Genomic DNA, 16,361 nt, shown 5'->3' with positions numbered 1-16,361 from the left:
CCTTCCTTCCTTCTTCCTTCCTTCCTTCTTTGCTTCCTTCCTCCCTCCCTCCTTCCCTTCCTTCCTTCTTCCTTCCTTCTTCCTTCCTTCCTTCCTCTTTCTTTCTTTCTTTCTTTCTTTCTTTCTTTCTTTCTATAAGTAGGCTTCATGCCCAGTGCAGAGCTCAACTTGGGGCTCAAACTCTCAGGGCTTGACCCTGAGATCAAGACCTGAGCTGGAATTAAGAGTCGGACACTTGGGGAGCCTTGGTGGTTCAGGCGCTTAAGCATCCAACTCTTGATATTAGCTCAGGTCAAGATCTCACTGTCGTGGAATCAAGCCCCGCAATGGGCTCCTTGCTGAGCACACAGGCTGCTTGGGACTCTCTCTCTCTCCCTCCCCCTCTCTCTCTCTGCCCCTCCCCCACTCGCTCGCTAGCACCCACCATGCACACCACATGCTCTCACGCTCTCTCAAAATAAACAAACTAAAAAAAAAAAAAAAGTCGGATGTTTAACAGACTGAGCCACCCAGAAGCCCTGACAGGCAGCTTCTTAATGCGTGGTTCCAGACTAGTGAATTGTTAATATGACTGGTATCCACAGAGTGGCATAAGAGCAGAGACCAGGGAAAGGAGAGTTTAAAATATTCAGTAGATGCATAAAGGATACGAAGGCAAAATAGGATTGTGTGGGTGACCAGTTTAAGATTATTGTCAGGTGCCAGGGGCCACCACAGGCTTTACACTAAGTCTCCTGGTGGTTCTCCCTACTGAACTCTATTGATCTGAGCAAGGGGATGGTTTTGCTGAGAGAAAAAAAATCATCCTCAATAGGTGAGGCTGTCAAGCATTGATTTTGTCGACTGTTGCTGTTGTTTCATCTTCCATTCAGAGAAAAAGATCTTCCCAGAGCCCTCCAAACTTCCTGCCTTCATCTCAGAGAAGCTAACAGGCCCACACGGTCTCATTAGCTCCAGGCTCTAACCAACTGAGCCAACCAGCCCCAGAGGAGAAGGACACACAATGGGCTGAGAGGAGATTACGTTGAATTTATCCCGTGGGAATATATGAGGGAGGCATATGGGAGAATGTTGAGATTAGTTACTATCAGAGGAATGGGCACTGTAAAAGATATCATGTACCAATGCTCTCTGTTGGGCTGCAAAAATTGTAGCGCTTCTGTTTAACCTCGGGAAAAACAAGATTTCACATTGTGCGTTAACAGAGTTGGGGCAAGGCAGAAAACCGACTGCTGGTGAGACTTCTTTCGTTTTACTACAGAAGGAGCTTCAAGCTGTGTGACAGGCACGGCCTAGGCAAAGGACCTGAACAACGGCTCTACTTTGGCCCAGCAACTGCAATCAGGAGTGAACCCAGGGTCTGGGGGGCCTGAAGTTGAGGCAGTTGGGTAGGGTAGGGGAGTCTTAAGAACAAAGAATACACGGGTATCTTTTGCAAATCTTACAAAGGCATTGCAAACACATTGCTAGGGCTCCAGCACATTTGCCAGGGCCTTGGACGGAGCCCATGCAAATGAGGGGCCCTGAGCCTTCGCTAACCTCAAGGTAAGTCTACAATTGTTGACAAATTGTGGAACAATTTGTTGAACAAATAATGTTAGGCTTCAGCTGCGATATCTAAAAGTAAAATCTTGTCTAACCTTTTAGCAAACATGGTAAAATCCGGATGCAATTGGGGGACTGGATGCATGGTATGACTCCATACACTCCTGTGATGCGATGTGGTCAACCTCAGTCAACGCAGAACTTCACATGATAATGACAGTCATAATTACATTAAGAGCACATTACCGTGATAATTACATAATGCCTGTCATCGCCGACTTAAACGTTTTGCAAAAATCACTTTACAAAACATTTAGATGTCAGCACATTGAGATGAAAGAGCTCAATGTCATCATGTATCGTCTCAAGAGTAGATAAGCTGAAAAATCCGCCAAAGAACCTTCATTAAAATACATTGTAATTTCTGTACGGATCATGAGACTGGTCATCTGCGATACGGAAGCGGTTTCCTTTTCCATTCAATCTACAAAATGGCTTGCCCACCTTTTTTTCATGGTAATTTTTAACAAAAGAGCCATGACAATAGGGAGACAGAAGATACTTCGGGCAATAAAGTTAGTTTTGTGTGTGAACCATATGAACTATATGTGAGCTATGTGAACCAGAAAAAGTGTAACTCTGATGTGAATATGCTAAATGTACGATGTATTCTGGTGAGGGAAGGATACCCTTTGTCTTTAACTACTTACTCATTTAAGTACTTAATGTTTTCAAAAATTAAAACGTCAACAAATTATTTTGCAATTCTACTTCTGTTCACTTAAAACTGCCCCAGTCCAAAGTTTCAGAATGGAATAATATTATACTTTATCAGTCCTACTTAATTAAGGAAGAAAAATATTGAAAATGCTGGACTCTAGACATTATTTGTTATCGGTGTATCCACCTTCCTTCTATCTACTGGAACTTCCTATTTTTTCCCCTTTTGGCTCTGAAGTGTTACGTCACCTTCACTCCTTACTATATTAATGTCAGGCAAAGATATAAGCTGGTTTATGGGCAATGTCTGTGGTAAACAGAATTATAAAATTGTTGTAAAAAGGTGGGGGGTCCAGACAGACATCAGATGATTCTGTCTGCAATGAAGGAAAAGTCTGGAGGGGAACCCATGTTTATAGGCTCTGTGGTTTGGAACACCGTAACTTGGCCACAGGAATGCAAGCCATGAAAAACATACAGCAGACCAGAGGACTTGGCACACCCCAATAGCTGAACCAATAACCTGTATATAAATCATCAGGTGAATACACTTGACTGGGTGAAGTTCACCTGCGTGTAAAGAACTGCCTTCATGTGAATCACCACATTCAAAGAGAGAAACTAAAGGAGTTTACTAGATACAGACAGGTCTAGATTATGCAAAATGTCTACATCAGAAATATTTTTAATAGACTTACAACATCATATCCACTGAATACAAGCACACATTACATCCAGCAGTTGAGAGTCCTTCCCCCCCTCCATAACGAAAATTCCTAATTGTGAAATTGAAATTTTAAGACATTAGCTTTGCTTGAGAGCAATCCCAATCCAGCGTGCCTGCTTTTCCCTAAAATTCTTCTACGGGGCTCGTGTTTGCCTCTTAATTATGCCAGGGGGAGTTCTTAAACATGATTTTTCGTTTTCTTCTTTTTCTTTTTTTTTTTTTTTTTTGCTGTGATCATCAGCAACTCTCTCTCTTAACTGCATTGAAAAACACTGGGGAGTCACGCCCTTTGTCTCACTTGCTAAACTTCCTTAATAAATCCAACAAAAGCTTTCAGAGGTAGAATTTTATACTAGCAAATGTCAATTCAGACCTGTTAAATACAGTGAGCAAACCTGCCTGCTACAGCAAGCATTCCACCCAAATTGACTAGGTGTGGCTTTTATTCATTGTTCAGGCACAGTGAACAGAATCTGTCCTCTAGCTACCATCCCATTTAGGTTGACATTCCCTTTATCTGGGGGCTTATAATAAGCAAACCATACTCAATTTTCCAAAAGCAGATGTGCTCTTTTGGTATCCTAGAAACGGATCAAAGTATGCTTTGTGGAAAGACCTGAAGTTCAAGCCAGTGATACCAAACGGGTCTTAATATGCAACCACACAAATATCAGGACTGGAAAAAAAAAATACCAACATTGGAAATTTAAACAAAAGCTTGACTATTTTAGGGAAGAAGAACCAGATTACCAGGGTGGTGGGGTTCAAAAGCATAGAGAGATGTTTGGGGAGCGTAGGTACAAGAAAAATTAAGTAAAATCGTATGTTATTTCTATAGTAATATCAAGATCCACAAGAAAGAACATTTCTTTCAAACCAGACTGGTAAATGTCACTTAAAATTGCTCACACTAGCGCAATTACAACACGCCTACGAAGCTTTCTAGACCACAAAATAGGATCATATCAATCATCTTGGGGTGAGTTTTTTGTATACATAATAACTGCAGAAATTAATCTTTTATCAGTTTATCACATCACAACAGCTATTGTTAAATAATCTACAAGGTAGAAAGCAATTTCCAATTGTTCCCTGGGGTCTTCTAAGTAATGTCTTGTATCTTACGATATGCTATAAAATAAATTGTACTCCTGTGAGTCCTATCAGTCATATTCTGCAGCCTGAAATCTGAAATTACCCTCATTGAAGAAAAAAGGGAAATGTATTCTATTACAGAAAGCATGGAGAATCAAATTAGAAAGCACAAGAGGCTGGAAAACTCAATGGATCTCTTATTGGACTCTAAAAAAAGCCACTCCCTATTCTCCAGGGTGAGGCAGCATGATCAATAATGCATGAATGGTTGAGAGGGGAATGGAAAGATTCTCCTGGAGGTTGAATAGAAGATGAATAGTCTGCCTTCTGCCTTTACCCCTACTTTATCCCAGGCTCTGCTCTCTGATTCCCTGAAACAGGGCATTTGATGGATGCTCCATTGCTGTCCCTTGACCTATGAAAAAAACAAAACAAAACACATGTGCCGGCACTGTAGGAAATATTGGGCTCAGGTGTGTGATACAATCTGGCCCCTATTCTTTGCTCAGTCTGAGATTGAGACATCCTATGAGAGGCCAAGAGTAGTAATAATGGTGGATGAAAAGCTCCCTTGCTGTATTGTCCTTCTCCTCACATTTTCTGGACTCACCACGCATGTCATTTCTCTGCGGCTCTGTTCATGCTATTCTCAGTATCTAGAGCACTGTCTCTTCCCTACCCCTTTAGAAATAGCAAAAAATGGAAATCAGTGCGTGAAAGCTAATGAAAGAGTTTGGAGAAGGAGTTCAACAATATGAAGTATTACTAAAGGTCAAAGACCTTCTGGGAACTAATTTATGAATATAATTTATCACCACTGAGTTCCAAGGCAAATGTTTTTGGCAAACTAATAGTACAGGAGATGAAATCTACTCATTTTGCTTAAATTTGTCTGGACTTTCTGGAAAAAGAGGATCATGGTGCAAAATTGTAGCAACTCATCAATGCCTCTACCACCTGTTTTGTGCACTATCTATAAAGATGTACCAGTTAAGGGGTGCCCTCTCCATATTGATTTCCTTGAATTCTGAGAATCAGTGCTATAATGAAATAGGCTTTGCTGAGTGCAGGTTAACCTACCCCCACATTTTTTTGTTGCATCTAAATATTATGTATACCTTTCAGCTTTCAGTGAGTTTATTACATAGTCACTGATGAAATGGGTAACAGTGACAACGTAACACTTTCGAATTAGCATCTAGGTAATGGTTTAAGGGAATGGGACACCACTGAACTAAACTTGAGATCTGAAAGGGCTCAGTAGAAAAGGGACAGTTTCCAATTCCTCCTGGAAGGTCTCAGACTAAACCGTAAAAGGGACAAAAGCACTTTTTTTAAAGGATCCATTTCAACTCAATGATCCACAAAAATACTAGATGCTAGTCTAGAATGACAACATAATCTTTGTAATTTCTGCAAAGGGAAACTCCGTGGCTGGGTTATGTTAAACCACCATCAAATACCTGGCCAGGATTCGTCAAGAATGTCAAGGTCACGGGAAACAGGGAAAGACTGAGAAATGGTCACAGACCAGGCGAGAGAGGGGAGACTGCAGTCAAATAAAATACACGGTGGTACCCTGGATTCAGCACTGGAACAGAAAGGTGGCACACTCACGGAAAGACTAATGAAGCCTGAAAAAATTCGGGAGTTTAGTTTACGGTAATGTGGAAAATGTCACTTTCTTCATTTCATATATCATGAAAACATAAGATATTAACAGTGGGGGACACTGGGTGAGGGATAATATGGGAACTCTCTGTACTGTCTTTGCAACTTTTCCTTAAATCTGTAATTATTCCAAAGTAGAAAGCCTATTAAAAAGGAACAAAAACCACCATCAAAGAGCAAGGACATTTCAATTAACATCCTAGAATTCAACGGTTTACTTGTAATAATCATCAAACCTCCTCATCTTAAAATATTAATATTCATATTCTTCTATAAGGTGAATTCATGGTAAATGCAACCCAGGTTTTAAACCCAACACACCCAAAGGCTCCCTTCACGTGCGCAACAGCTTTGTAGTGTCAATGAATACATTAACAGGCATCCTAAATCCTTCTGGAACTAAGTTCCCGAAGGCCCGGCAAGGTTATTCCAATGTAGAGCGATATTCTTAAAACAAAAACAAAAACAAAAACAAAAATGCATAGATACAGTTTTTGCCCAAGTCATAGCCGTGACTTACAAGTGATGCCATCTGAGCATTCTGGAGCATAAACTGCATTTGCTGGGCGAACATGGCTGCGGCAGTCTTCTGTTGAATCAGATTGTTCCGTCCATTAATTTCCAGCTGCGTTTTTAGGTGTGGAGGAGGGTGGAGGTACTTGCAGTTCTCTCTAGCACACCGACCCTACAAATGAAGAGTTGGATGAGCCTGCGCTGATATTTACACAAAGCTGGCAACAAACTACCAAGTTTATGCAGCTCCAAGCTGTGAGTGGAGGAGACCGGTAAGGAGGGTTTTACATCCATTGGCTCATTTAAGCTTTGAACCAACCCTCTAAGATGGATACCCTTGTAACCTTCACCTTTGAGATGAGGAAACGAAGAGAAATGCACACAATTAAAAACGTGACAAAACCGGAACTAAAACCCAGGGAGGCTGATGCCAGAACTCATTCTCGTAGGCACTTTGCTCTGCCCTACTTTGATATGCATCAAATTATGTGGAAAACATAAAATATTAGGAATACTGTGATACCATCACAACAGGACAAAATATAATAAAATTTTAAATAAAAATTTCCTGATGTGAGATGTAAAATCATGCCTGTGAAATTAATTAAGATTCCGGATTTGGATCTACATCGACAAGCAATCAAGAAAATGGAGGGAAAATGTTAGATAACCATATACACATAAATATACCTTACACATTTTAGATCCACTATTCTGGACAATTTGGGCTCTAAAGTTCTTTTTCCTGAATCCACACCATGTGAGAACCATCCTGAAATCCCCCGACGTTGTGTTCATCAAAGAAGAAATCTCTACATCTGGCACTCATGTTGTTCTTCAGGTTCCAGAAGCAATGGTCCTGGATCACTTGGGTAAATGAGACCAAAGTGTATTTTGGAGTCTCGGCTCTTTCAAAGTTTTATTGATGTGTTTAAGCACTTCCAGACAGGATAAGATGTCAGTCCCGGGCAATCAAATATGCCTTTGGTGTTGCCGAAATGCTGACCTGGCTGCTAATTATGGTGTCTACTATGTGACAGCAAAGGATGTCACTGGACAGGGATTTATCACATCATCAAATGTGATCTGTTGTTGTATTTGTTTAACTCATGAGCACTATACAAAGATGCTAGTGATTCTCTCAATTGCATTACCAGGTCCACTATAATCCTTTTAAGACAAGCACAAATGTCAGCAATTCTTTTTCCCACAGATGATAAATTTTTTTTTTTACAATGGATGAGCTTATTGGAGAAAGGGGTGGAGAAAAAAGGCAGCTTTTTAAAATTTATTTATTTTTTTGGACCCAAGAGTACAACCTGCTAGGCTGCCTGAATCCACAGGAGAAATGGGTTAGTTCACTGCGTGCTTTTTTTTTTTTTTTTTTACTACTGTTTATTCATTTTTGAGAGAGACAGAGAGAGAGAGAGAGAGGGAGGGAGGATAGGAGAGGGAGAGAGACAGTGCAAGCGGGGGGAGGGGCAGAGAGCGAGGGAGACTCAGAATCTGAACCAGGCTCCAGGTTCCAAGCTGTCAGCACAGAGCCTCATGTGGGGGCTGGAACTCACGAACCGTGAGATGACCTGAACCTAAGTCGGACGCTCAACCAACTGAGCCACCCAGGCGTCCTAGTTCACGGAGTGTTTTTAGCACATGCTATGAATTTTCCTTACTTAACATGACTAAATGGTGTCCACAATCACTTCTCCGTATTTAGTTATCTCGTCACTAAGGCATTCCTCGAATTTCACCGTGAATCGAGGTGCGAGATTCAACTTTATAGAGCCACATTTAACGCAAAGCCAGATGCACTGCAACAGCCATTTTAAATACCAGATCACAGCCACAAAGGGGCTCTACCATTTTCCTTGTGGCAAGAAGCTGAGTATAACTTAACACATAGCTTGAGAAATTACAGGGCCACTATTGTTTTCTGTCAGCTTTGTCCTTTCGTCTCTTCCGATGATCAATTTATTTGTGGCCAAATTAGATGATTTATAAAATCAAATAATATCTCAATTTCAATGTACCTTCACATTCCTCTGCATATCCTGGAAAAGGAAGAATTTGTTGGCACTAAGAGTTTTCTGATTTCATAAAAGTAGCTTAGGAATCCTTACGTGTGCTTAAAACCACAATAATAGTGGGTTCCCCTCCCCCATTTGTGTGCCTCCTATGAGAAAAACATACAGCTTCATTTTACACCTACCACAATCTGCTCCAAAGCAAAGTCACAAGGATTTCAGCCTCCAGATTCTCCACCCTCCACCCAGTATAACCGAGATCCTCTGGCTCCGAGTTAACAGCCCCGCGGGAAGCAGGGATGCTTGGTGGCTTCCACAGCCAAGCATGCTAGTTTATACTTTGGGGTCTCTTTTCCTCCTCCCACACCCTAACATTAAGATTTCCCCAAGGTTCAGTCCTAAATCCTCTGCTCTCCTCTCTAATTTCTTTCTCTGGAGAAATGAAGTTCTTGTCAAGTTTCATCGATCACCACCCTGGCTCAGATTGTAAATCTCCATACCTATCTCTGCTCACTCTTCTGAATTTCAGTCCTTCCTCATCACTAACCACAGCTGCATTTGCAGATCCCGCCCCCTAACCAGATCTAAAGAACTTACTCCCGACCTTCCTTCTCCATAGACTAGGTTTCCTCTTCCCGCATAGTCCCATTTAGGACCACTGCTCCAATTCCCAGGCTGAGCAGGATCGCCTTGGAATTGCAAACCCACCTTGACAGCTTTTCCAGATGAGTGGCAAACACAACCATAGACGTCTGCACAGAACACAGTTTGTAACCCCTTCTTGAGACAGCTTTATAAGGAGGGCCGTCTCTTATATTTGGGAGTTCCAAACAATAGATCCGTTTAAACAATACAAAGAAAAGGAATACATTAGGATTTTACCATTGTTACAATTTAGAGGTTTTTTTTTTTTCAACGTTTTTTATTTATTTTTGGTCAATTTAGAGTTTTAACATCGTTTACACTGAATGCGATCAGAGAGGGGGGGAGGAAGCCAGGCAGAGAGAAAACACCATGTATTTGGCACCTTTCCTGGCAATCTACAGATAAAGAATTACTGCCTGCCTTTGTGCTTTGAGATTACTGTCCCTTACATATAATAACTTTTCTTAAGCCTCGTCTTGGAAAACTAATGACATTTGGACGGAGCAAAAACAGTACACAGAAACAGAAAAGGAAAAAAGAATCACACTTTAATAATTACATCAACTTGGGCTCTAAAACTAAAGTATGGAATATGAGGCAGCATAAGACTTAAAAATACTTATTCATCTTAGTTATGAGATTTTACTTGATTTATAAAGCATTCTGTTTTGAATGGCAGAGTCCATAATTTAATTCTGTAACAATGCAAATGTACAGCAATACTACCTTACCAGAGACTGCCGCTTACGTTAAAGAAGGCTTATAAAAGACCAAAAAGTCTGCATTTTCTATCCAAACAATAGATGACGAGACCAAATAATGTAATATCAACGTTATCTGTGGAACACAACATTTCAAAAGAAAACCAAGCCCCTTAAGTTTTTTCAAAACAACTCTGGAACTCAGAATGACATATTTATATGCACAACATTTGGTGGTAACAAATCTCCGCTGTATAGTATTCATTCTTCAAGAGGCCCAAACTTAATTATAGGCCAAAATACTTTAATTGGAGTTGAGAGCGGGGGAGGGGATACACTTGGTTTTTGACATTTGCTAACATTTGCTTTTGGTCCTCGTAGGGGATTAAGGCTTTGGTAAACATGTTGGGATGGGTTGGGGTGGAGGCAGGGGAGGAATGGCCCAGCACTGTCTGTAATGACCTATTGTTCTCGGCCTTTGGAAAACCAATGACTAGGGACTAGAAACATTCCAGTGTTTTCTTTAGACCAGCTAAGCACTCTGAATGGATGACAAGATATCCTATCACACTGGGTCTGTAACAGCCCAGACACTATCTTGGTCTGAAAAAAATCACCCCTCAGGTTTCCCAAGCTGAGTCAATGGTGTCCCAAGCCCTCCTTCTAGACCCACATGTTCAGAGTTGCCATGGCCTCAGTGCAAAGAAGCAGACCATGTCATCAAGGACTCTACAAGTCTTGTCCTTGTGACAGTTGCCATCTGCCAGTAGAGCTGGCACTACCTGAGAAACAGCAGCTAAGGCTAGTGAAGACAAAGAACCCTCTCTCTCCCTTCCCAAATATACATGGAAAATTAAAGAAGCATTGCAGAGATTAGCACGTAAGTTCATTGATGCTTGCCTGAATTTCACTTCTTTTCCATTTCCTTTGGCCTTAAAAACAAATCATTCTCATCTGGTCGTTCGCTATGTTACTGAGTTAAGAAAACAGCAAAGTGATCCCATAGGAAAGTGGTTCTCTGCTGAAGGATGTGCTACTACACCCATGAATCTTCCAGTCCCCCCTTCCCATCTACTCACTTTGAAATTGCACCCAAAAAGCAGCAAGGGGAGAAAATGGCCAGTGAAATTTCTGAAATGCATCTGCCTCAAAAAGCTGATGACAGGCAAAGGAAAAAGTTGCAGAGCATTTATAAAACCTCCACAATTCAATCTATTTCCTTTTTCCTACCTTCAGGCTTTTGACAAATGAGTACAAAGCCTTTGACGGAGAAGAGAAAAGTAGCATTGTAGAGATTCAAATCCCACCTAAGTCTTGGGAGTTATGAGAGTGAGTCTGTCAGATCCAAGATTTCCCAGGCACTTGGTGGTAGAAAAACCCTGTGAAATGTACTTTTTTATGTTTCCAAGAGAAAGCTCCACCATCCATCAGAATAAGAAAAGGACCCTAGGAAGCTGAAAATTACCCTTTGTCAGTCACAGTATCTTAACAGAAACAGCTGTTTGCAGAATGATGGGCTTCTTCAAATACATTTGGTATTGTGGTGGAAAAAACCTCCCCTCAAATACAATGATAACTGGATTACTTTTCAAAGACACCTCACACCTCTGTTAGACTATGAAGAGTTAAAGTGGCAACAAGCAGATGAAAAAAAATATGGTATTTCATTTTAATGATCGTGTGTTAAATGAAAAACCCTATTGATCAGTGCCCCACTGAAACATACTTACGTGCATGGACATGGCCTCTCAGAGGAAGTAACGGTTATTTGAGAATTACAGACCACATGTCCAGGGTTGCCTGGTTCCTACGACCATCAAGACCTATTAAAGGCTAGGAACCATCTAAAAGAGCAAAAAGTGGGGGGACATCAACATAAACTGAGTATTAGCTGGATGTCAGCTTACTAACAGTGGCTAACTGTTCACTTTCTCCCTCTTAGGGTTCCTCCTTTCTAAAAATGGATATAATTTGCATCATTTTCTCCTCCAATATTATACCATCTATGAACATCGATAAATAGGCATAAAGAGCATCCTTAAATCTTACATCCAGCTTTTAATTTAAATTTGGGATGCAGATGAGAAATCTTTTCTACAAAAAGTCTTTAATAAGTCATTTCCTGAAAATATCAAAGGCAAGATTAATGAGGCTGAACACAGACCCCCATGGAGACGGCCACCCAAGCGCCCCCCCCCCCCACTGCAGTCAGCACTGTATCTCGTTTCCTTATGCTACTGAACTCAGCTTTCTTGATCCCATTTACACATACACAGGGCAATGACTTTGGTGCTTAACCAGACACCACATCTGAATAAGTAAGAGGCTGGGAGGAGGGCAGAAGAATTCTCTTGACTATATGCCTCAAGAAAGCTTTCCAATCGTGACCTCCAAAAGATGAAGGGAGTAGGCTCAATGATTACTGCTTGTTCTGAAAGAGTCCACTAAGATAAACGTGCTTACCAGACTGTAACATTTAGGGCTGACCCAGATTTTTCGGAACATCTCGTGGGCCTTTATCTTCTTGAGAAAGTAAAGGCCAAAGCAGTGAGGTGGCTTGTCCTAATTAACAAGCAACTCAGGAAGGACAGGAACCAAGTTCCCAGACTCTCACTACCCAATATGGATTTTCAGTTCAAAAGACTCTTCCTCTGTAAAAAAATTTGCCTGGACTCATTTCCCACCCCCACTCACCTTTGCCTCCCCCATCTTTTTTTTTTTTTAATTTTTTTTTTTCCAACGTTTATTTATTTTTGGGACAGAGAGAGACAGAGCATGAACGGGGGAGGGGCAGAGAGAGAGGGAGACACAGAATCGGAAACAGGCTCCAGGCTCTGAGCCATCAGCCCAGAGCCTGACGCGGGGCTCGAACTCACGGACCGCGAGATCGTGACCTGGCTGAAGTCAGACGCTTAACCGACTGCGCCACCCAGGCGCCCCTGCCTCCCCCATCTTTTGTTCCTCCAACTGCCCCTTGTACTCACAGTTTTATCATAGCACTTATCACTGTGTACATCGATAAATTGTTTGCATGCCTATCTCCCCATTAGACTTTGAGCTTATCTAAAGGTAGAAGTATATCTTCTTCATCTTTGAACCTCCAGGGATGTTCTGTGCATGATGAATAGTGGCCAGTCCGTGAGTTTGCCGAATGAGTGAATAAATTTTGTGAGAATGACTTTATAGGGAATAACACTAAGTCGGCCTCAGAAGCCTAATCGCTGCTCTTGCTATATTTCCTTCCATTAAGCTCTTCCTTCTTCCTCCAAGAAGGGATCAGCAGCCAACATATGAATTCGGCTGTTCCTGGTTGTCTGTCCCAAATGATTGGCTATTCTTCTATTCAGGTCAGAAAACGGCTAATTTATACCATCCCCCCCCCCCCTTTTTTGCTCTGAATATATAGTCTGGGCTGTATGTGACCACCATGGCTGAAAAATTCTGGTAATTCAGTGCAACTGAACCAGATGTCTCGGGAACCCACGAGGCACACAGACACAAACCCTGGTCTAATTCCAGGGGTCTGTAGCCACAAGAACCCCCAGGGCATGGGACCCCACAGAGCCGAATAAAGGAACCCACAGCAGACTTATATTTAATCGGCACCCCACCCCACATGTCTCTGAACAAGCTGGAAGTCAAATTCCCTGAAGCCACTTAGACAAAGGTGGAATACATGGGGCCTTCTTGGGGATAGTGATTGCATACGCTGCCTTCTTACAAGAAAAACATACCCGCTACACTTCAAGACCCCCCGTTCAGGTGCGTTCACGTTAAGCGTTTATTTTCGAATAATCACGAGCTCAAATTTTTCTGTGAAATTTTTTGAGGAGAAAATAACGCTAAAAATCAGTGGCTTTTCGCAGTGAAACCAAGCCTGCCTCACCCATACCTCAAATCTGCTTCCTGCCCTCTCCTCGGTCTCCCGCCCTGGTCTAATCAAATACTGTCAGTTGCGTTAGAAAAACATTAACGGAGTATCTGTTCAATAATAAGCTCCTCAAGAATGCACCCCCCTCTGTTTACAAAACAGCTAAGCCAGAATCAAATCAAATCCCAAAGACAATGAAAGCACAGTGGTACCAAATTACCAGAAGTCAGAAGGCATTTCTCATGCTAACTATTCATGGAAGCTGTCTTTGAAGTAGTTCGATGGCTGCCCACGTAAAATATCATTAAAATGCAGAAAAAAGGAAAGAAGACATCATGACGTTCAATTTGTTACTCCAAGAAACAAAACACATATGAAGTCATGCAACATAGGCTTTGTTACGAAACAACATGAAGGGAGGTCTGTCTCGGCCCATGGCCAAATCTCGGGCTGTTAGGGTTGCTGTCCCTCCCTTTTTTAGACACCCCACGTAGTCACCTACCATAGTGATACACCCCCAGGACAAAGAGGACCCCAGCGGCTTCCTTTCACCCTCTCTTCCCCAGCTAGGGCTTCTGCCTAGAACCCCATTAAGGGTTGCCAGATTTATCAAATGGAAATAGAGAACGCCCAATCGAATCTGAATTTCAGATAAACAATGAACAATTTTTTTTAGTATAAATATGCTCTCCCTTTAATATATTATCTGGCAACCCTCCCCCTATCCATTCTTCTACCCTGGTGAGTTGAGCTAAATAAAGTCAAATCCCCAAAAACCCATTTTACCCCCTTTACCTTAAGGACATAAGGATTTCCCTCCATGGAAGCAGCCCAGGCTCTACCGGGCCTTCAGTTGCCCCAAGCAAAGCAGAGGCCCTCTCAGTCCCAGCTTACCTGACCAGCTGCAAGGAATTTAAGGAAGTTGGCTGTTGGAGAAAGCAATTTTTTAATCTGTGGCTCCTCCCACCAAAAGCTTCACACAGCTCCTTACCTGTCAGTCGCTCTACTTTCCCACCCACAGTGGCGCAACAGTATATTCAAATGACTTTGTGCCTGCCTGGGGCTCCTCCTTTAGGTTAGGATGAAGAGGGGCATGGTCAGTGACCACCATACTTAGCTCCCGATTCTGAATTTATACACATTTTTGGAACATATAAATCATCACAGGAAGATGAGGCTTTTATGTTTGTAAGGTTTTATTTGTGTGTGGGAGGGGTGACGAGAGTGGGTTAACTTTTTTTTTTTTGGTCTTCAGCCTTGTCTGTGGAATACTCAAATTCAAGCACAAGTCATCCATTAAAGCTGGGGAAAATGACGGCTTAAGCATCACATTTCGCTACGCACACATTAGATCTATGCAGCTACGTATTCGAAGCATGCAAACTAATGGCATGAATAGCCGTTATTTGCATAGATGGTTTTTTTCAGCCAACCCTTGATTACTCATATTAAAAGACTGGGAGAGGTAAAAGGGCATAGTTAATTCTAATGAACACAACAATATAGTCAGGAAAAATGGCAATCCGTAATGGCCCCACCTTACAAAGAGCATGTATATTACAAAAGTGGTAATTGGGAACATTTAGGAATCAGTTACTAGACATGGTCCTGAATTTATTTTTTATTCATTAGCAATGCAGACTCCTCTCATGCCTGTTTTTGCATCCAGTTGTTGCAACATCACTTATCATGTCCTCCCTGGAAAACTCCACTCTTGAGAGAATGGAAGTGAAACTAGCAAATGAGGTCTTAATATAACCATGAAAACAGTTTTGGTCTCTAAGACTCCAGAAAGGGTTTCAGTGACTCCCTAGAGTCCTTGGACCACACTTTGAATACTGTGATCCCTAGTAAGAATGCAACAATCTCTGGTATAAGGATCAGTCACTAGTCTATAAACTCTCTGAGGGCAAGGTGCCTGGGTGGCTCAGTCAGTTGAGCGTCTGACTTCAACTCTAGGACATGATCTCACAGTTTGTGGGTTCGAGCCCCATGTCAGGCTCTGCGCTGACAGCTCAGAGCCTGGAGCCTGCTTTGAATTCTGTGTCTCCCTCTCTCTGCCCCTCCCCTGCCCTCTGTCTCTCAAAAACAAATAAACTTAAAAAAAATTTTTTTTTAACTCTCTGAGGGCAGAAGCCATGTTTTATGTGCGTTCTAGTCCCAGAGCAAAGCCTGGCAAGGGACTGCTCATCTGACTGATTTCTGACCCCCAAATTCCAGTATTTCATAAACTTCATTAAGTGTTTTCATATTTTTCCTATAACTTTATTAGCAAGCTGTTTTGAAACAAAACTGTCTTTTAATTTGCACTGTGTATTCCAAAACATTTACATTCCATAAGTGCAACAGAAATAAGAATGGAAAAATTAAAAGAATAAAAGCAAATATGTCTTCAACATTAAAAAAAAGTATGCAGATGCCTTTGTTGGAATTATCAAAGATTCAGAATTCCTAAGGTCAGAAAGAATGAAATTGCACCACACTGGGGAAGTTTATATGGTTATAGTCCAACAGGTTAGGGAAACAGGAAAGAGTAAAGCTGGAAAGCATCTGACAGAGTGTGGACCACAGATTGCTATTTCCAAGAGGGGAGCCTCAGAAGCTGAGTTCCCTGGTTCAATTGTTGTAAGAGTGGTATACTATATTCCTCTCTTGGAGACCACACATATTAAAGGTTCTCTCTTGTCTTGGTGGTAGTAGGGAAAGAAAGAAAAAAGAAAGAAAAGAAAGAAAAAAGAAAGCAAGGAAAGAAGAAAGAAAAGGAAAAAGAAAGAAAAAAGAAAGAAAAGAAGAAAAGAAAAAAGAAAGAAAAGAAAGAAAAAAGAAAGAAAAGAAAAAAGAAAGAAAAG

At 41.5% G+C, this 16,361-nt stretch overlaps 1 protein-coding gene and 1 long non-coding RNA gene across 10 annotated transcripts in view; one reads left to right on the top strand and one right to left on the bottom strand.

Moving 5' to 3' along the window:
• The window catches only part of LOC121025533 (uncharacterized), a 7,013-nt gene extending 4,711 nt beyond the window's left edge, over positions 1-2,302 (top strand). The window contains exon 2 of the long non-coding RNA XR_005788095.1: positions 1,648-2,302. This is a non-coding gene — a long non-coding RNA (uncharacterized LOC121025533). The remainder of the gene's footprint in view (positions 1-1,647) is intronic.
• The window catches only part of MBNL3 (muscleblind like splicing regulator 3), a 112,233-nt gene that overhangs the window by 26,163 nt on the left and 69,709 nt on the right, over positions 1-16,361 (bottom strand). For 7 of the 9 annotated variants that reach the window (XR_005788088.1, XM_040468069.1, XM_040468071.1 and 4 more), the window contains exon 3: positions 6,279-6,443. Coding sequence is in view for 8 of the 9 variants with exons in the window: in XM_040468069.1 (XP_040324003.1) it covers positions 6,279-6,443 (165 nt within the window). In the remaining variant the exon portion in view is untranslated. Of the gene's footprint in view, positions 1-6,278; positions 6,444-9,003; positions 9,106-14,307; positions 14,415-16,361 lie in introns of those variants that run through there. The other 2 variants (XM_040468072.1, XM_040468073.1) reach the window with 2 other exon arrangements.

The sequence above is a fragment of the Herpailurus yagouaroundi genome, unplaced genomic scaffold (assembly GCF_014898765.1).
Source record: "Herpailurus yagouaroundi ecotype Mexico unplaced genomic scaffold, PumYag 67681, whole genome shotgun sequence".
NCBI lineage: Eukaryota > Metazoa > Chordata > Mammalia > Carnivora > Felidae > Herpailurus > Herpailurus yagouaroundi.
This window is presented reverse-complemented; position numbering and strand designations above follow the sequence as displayed.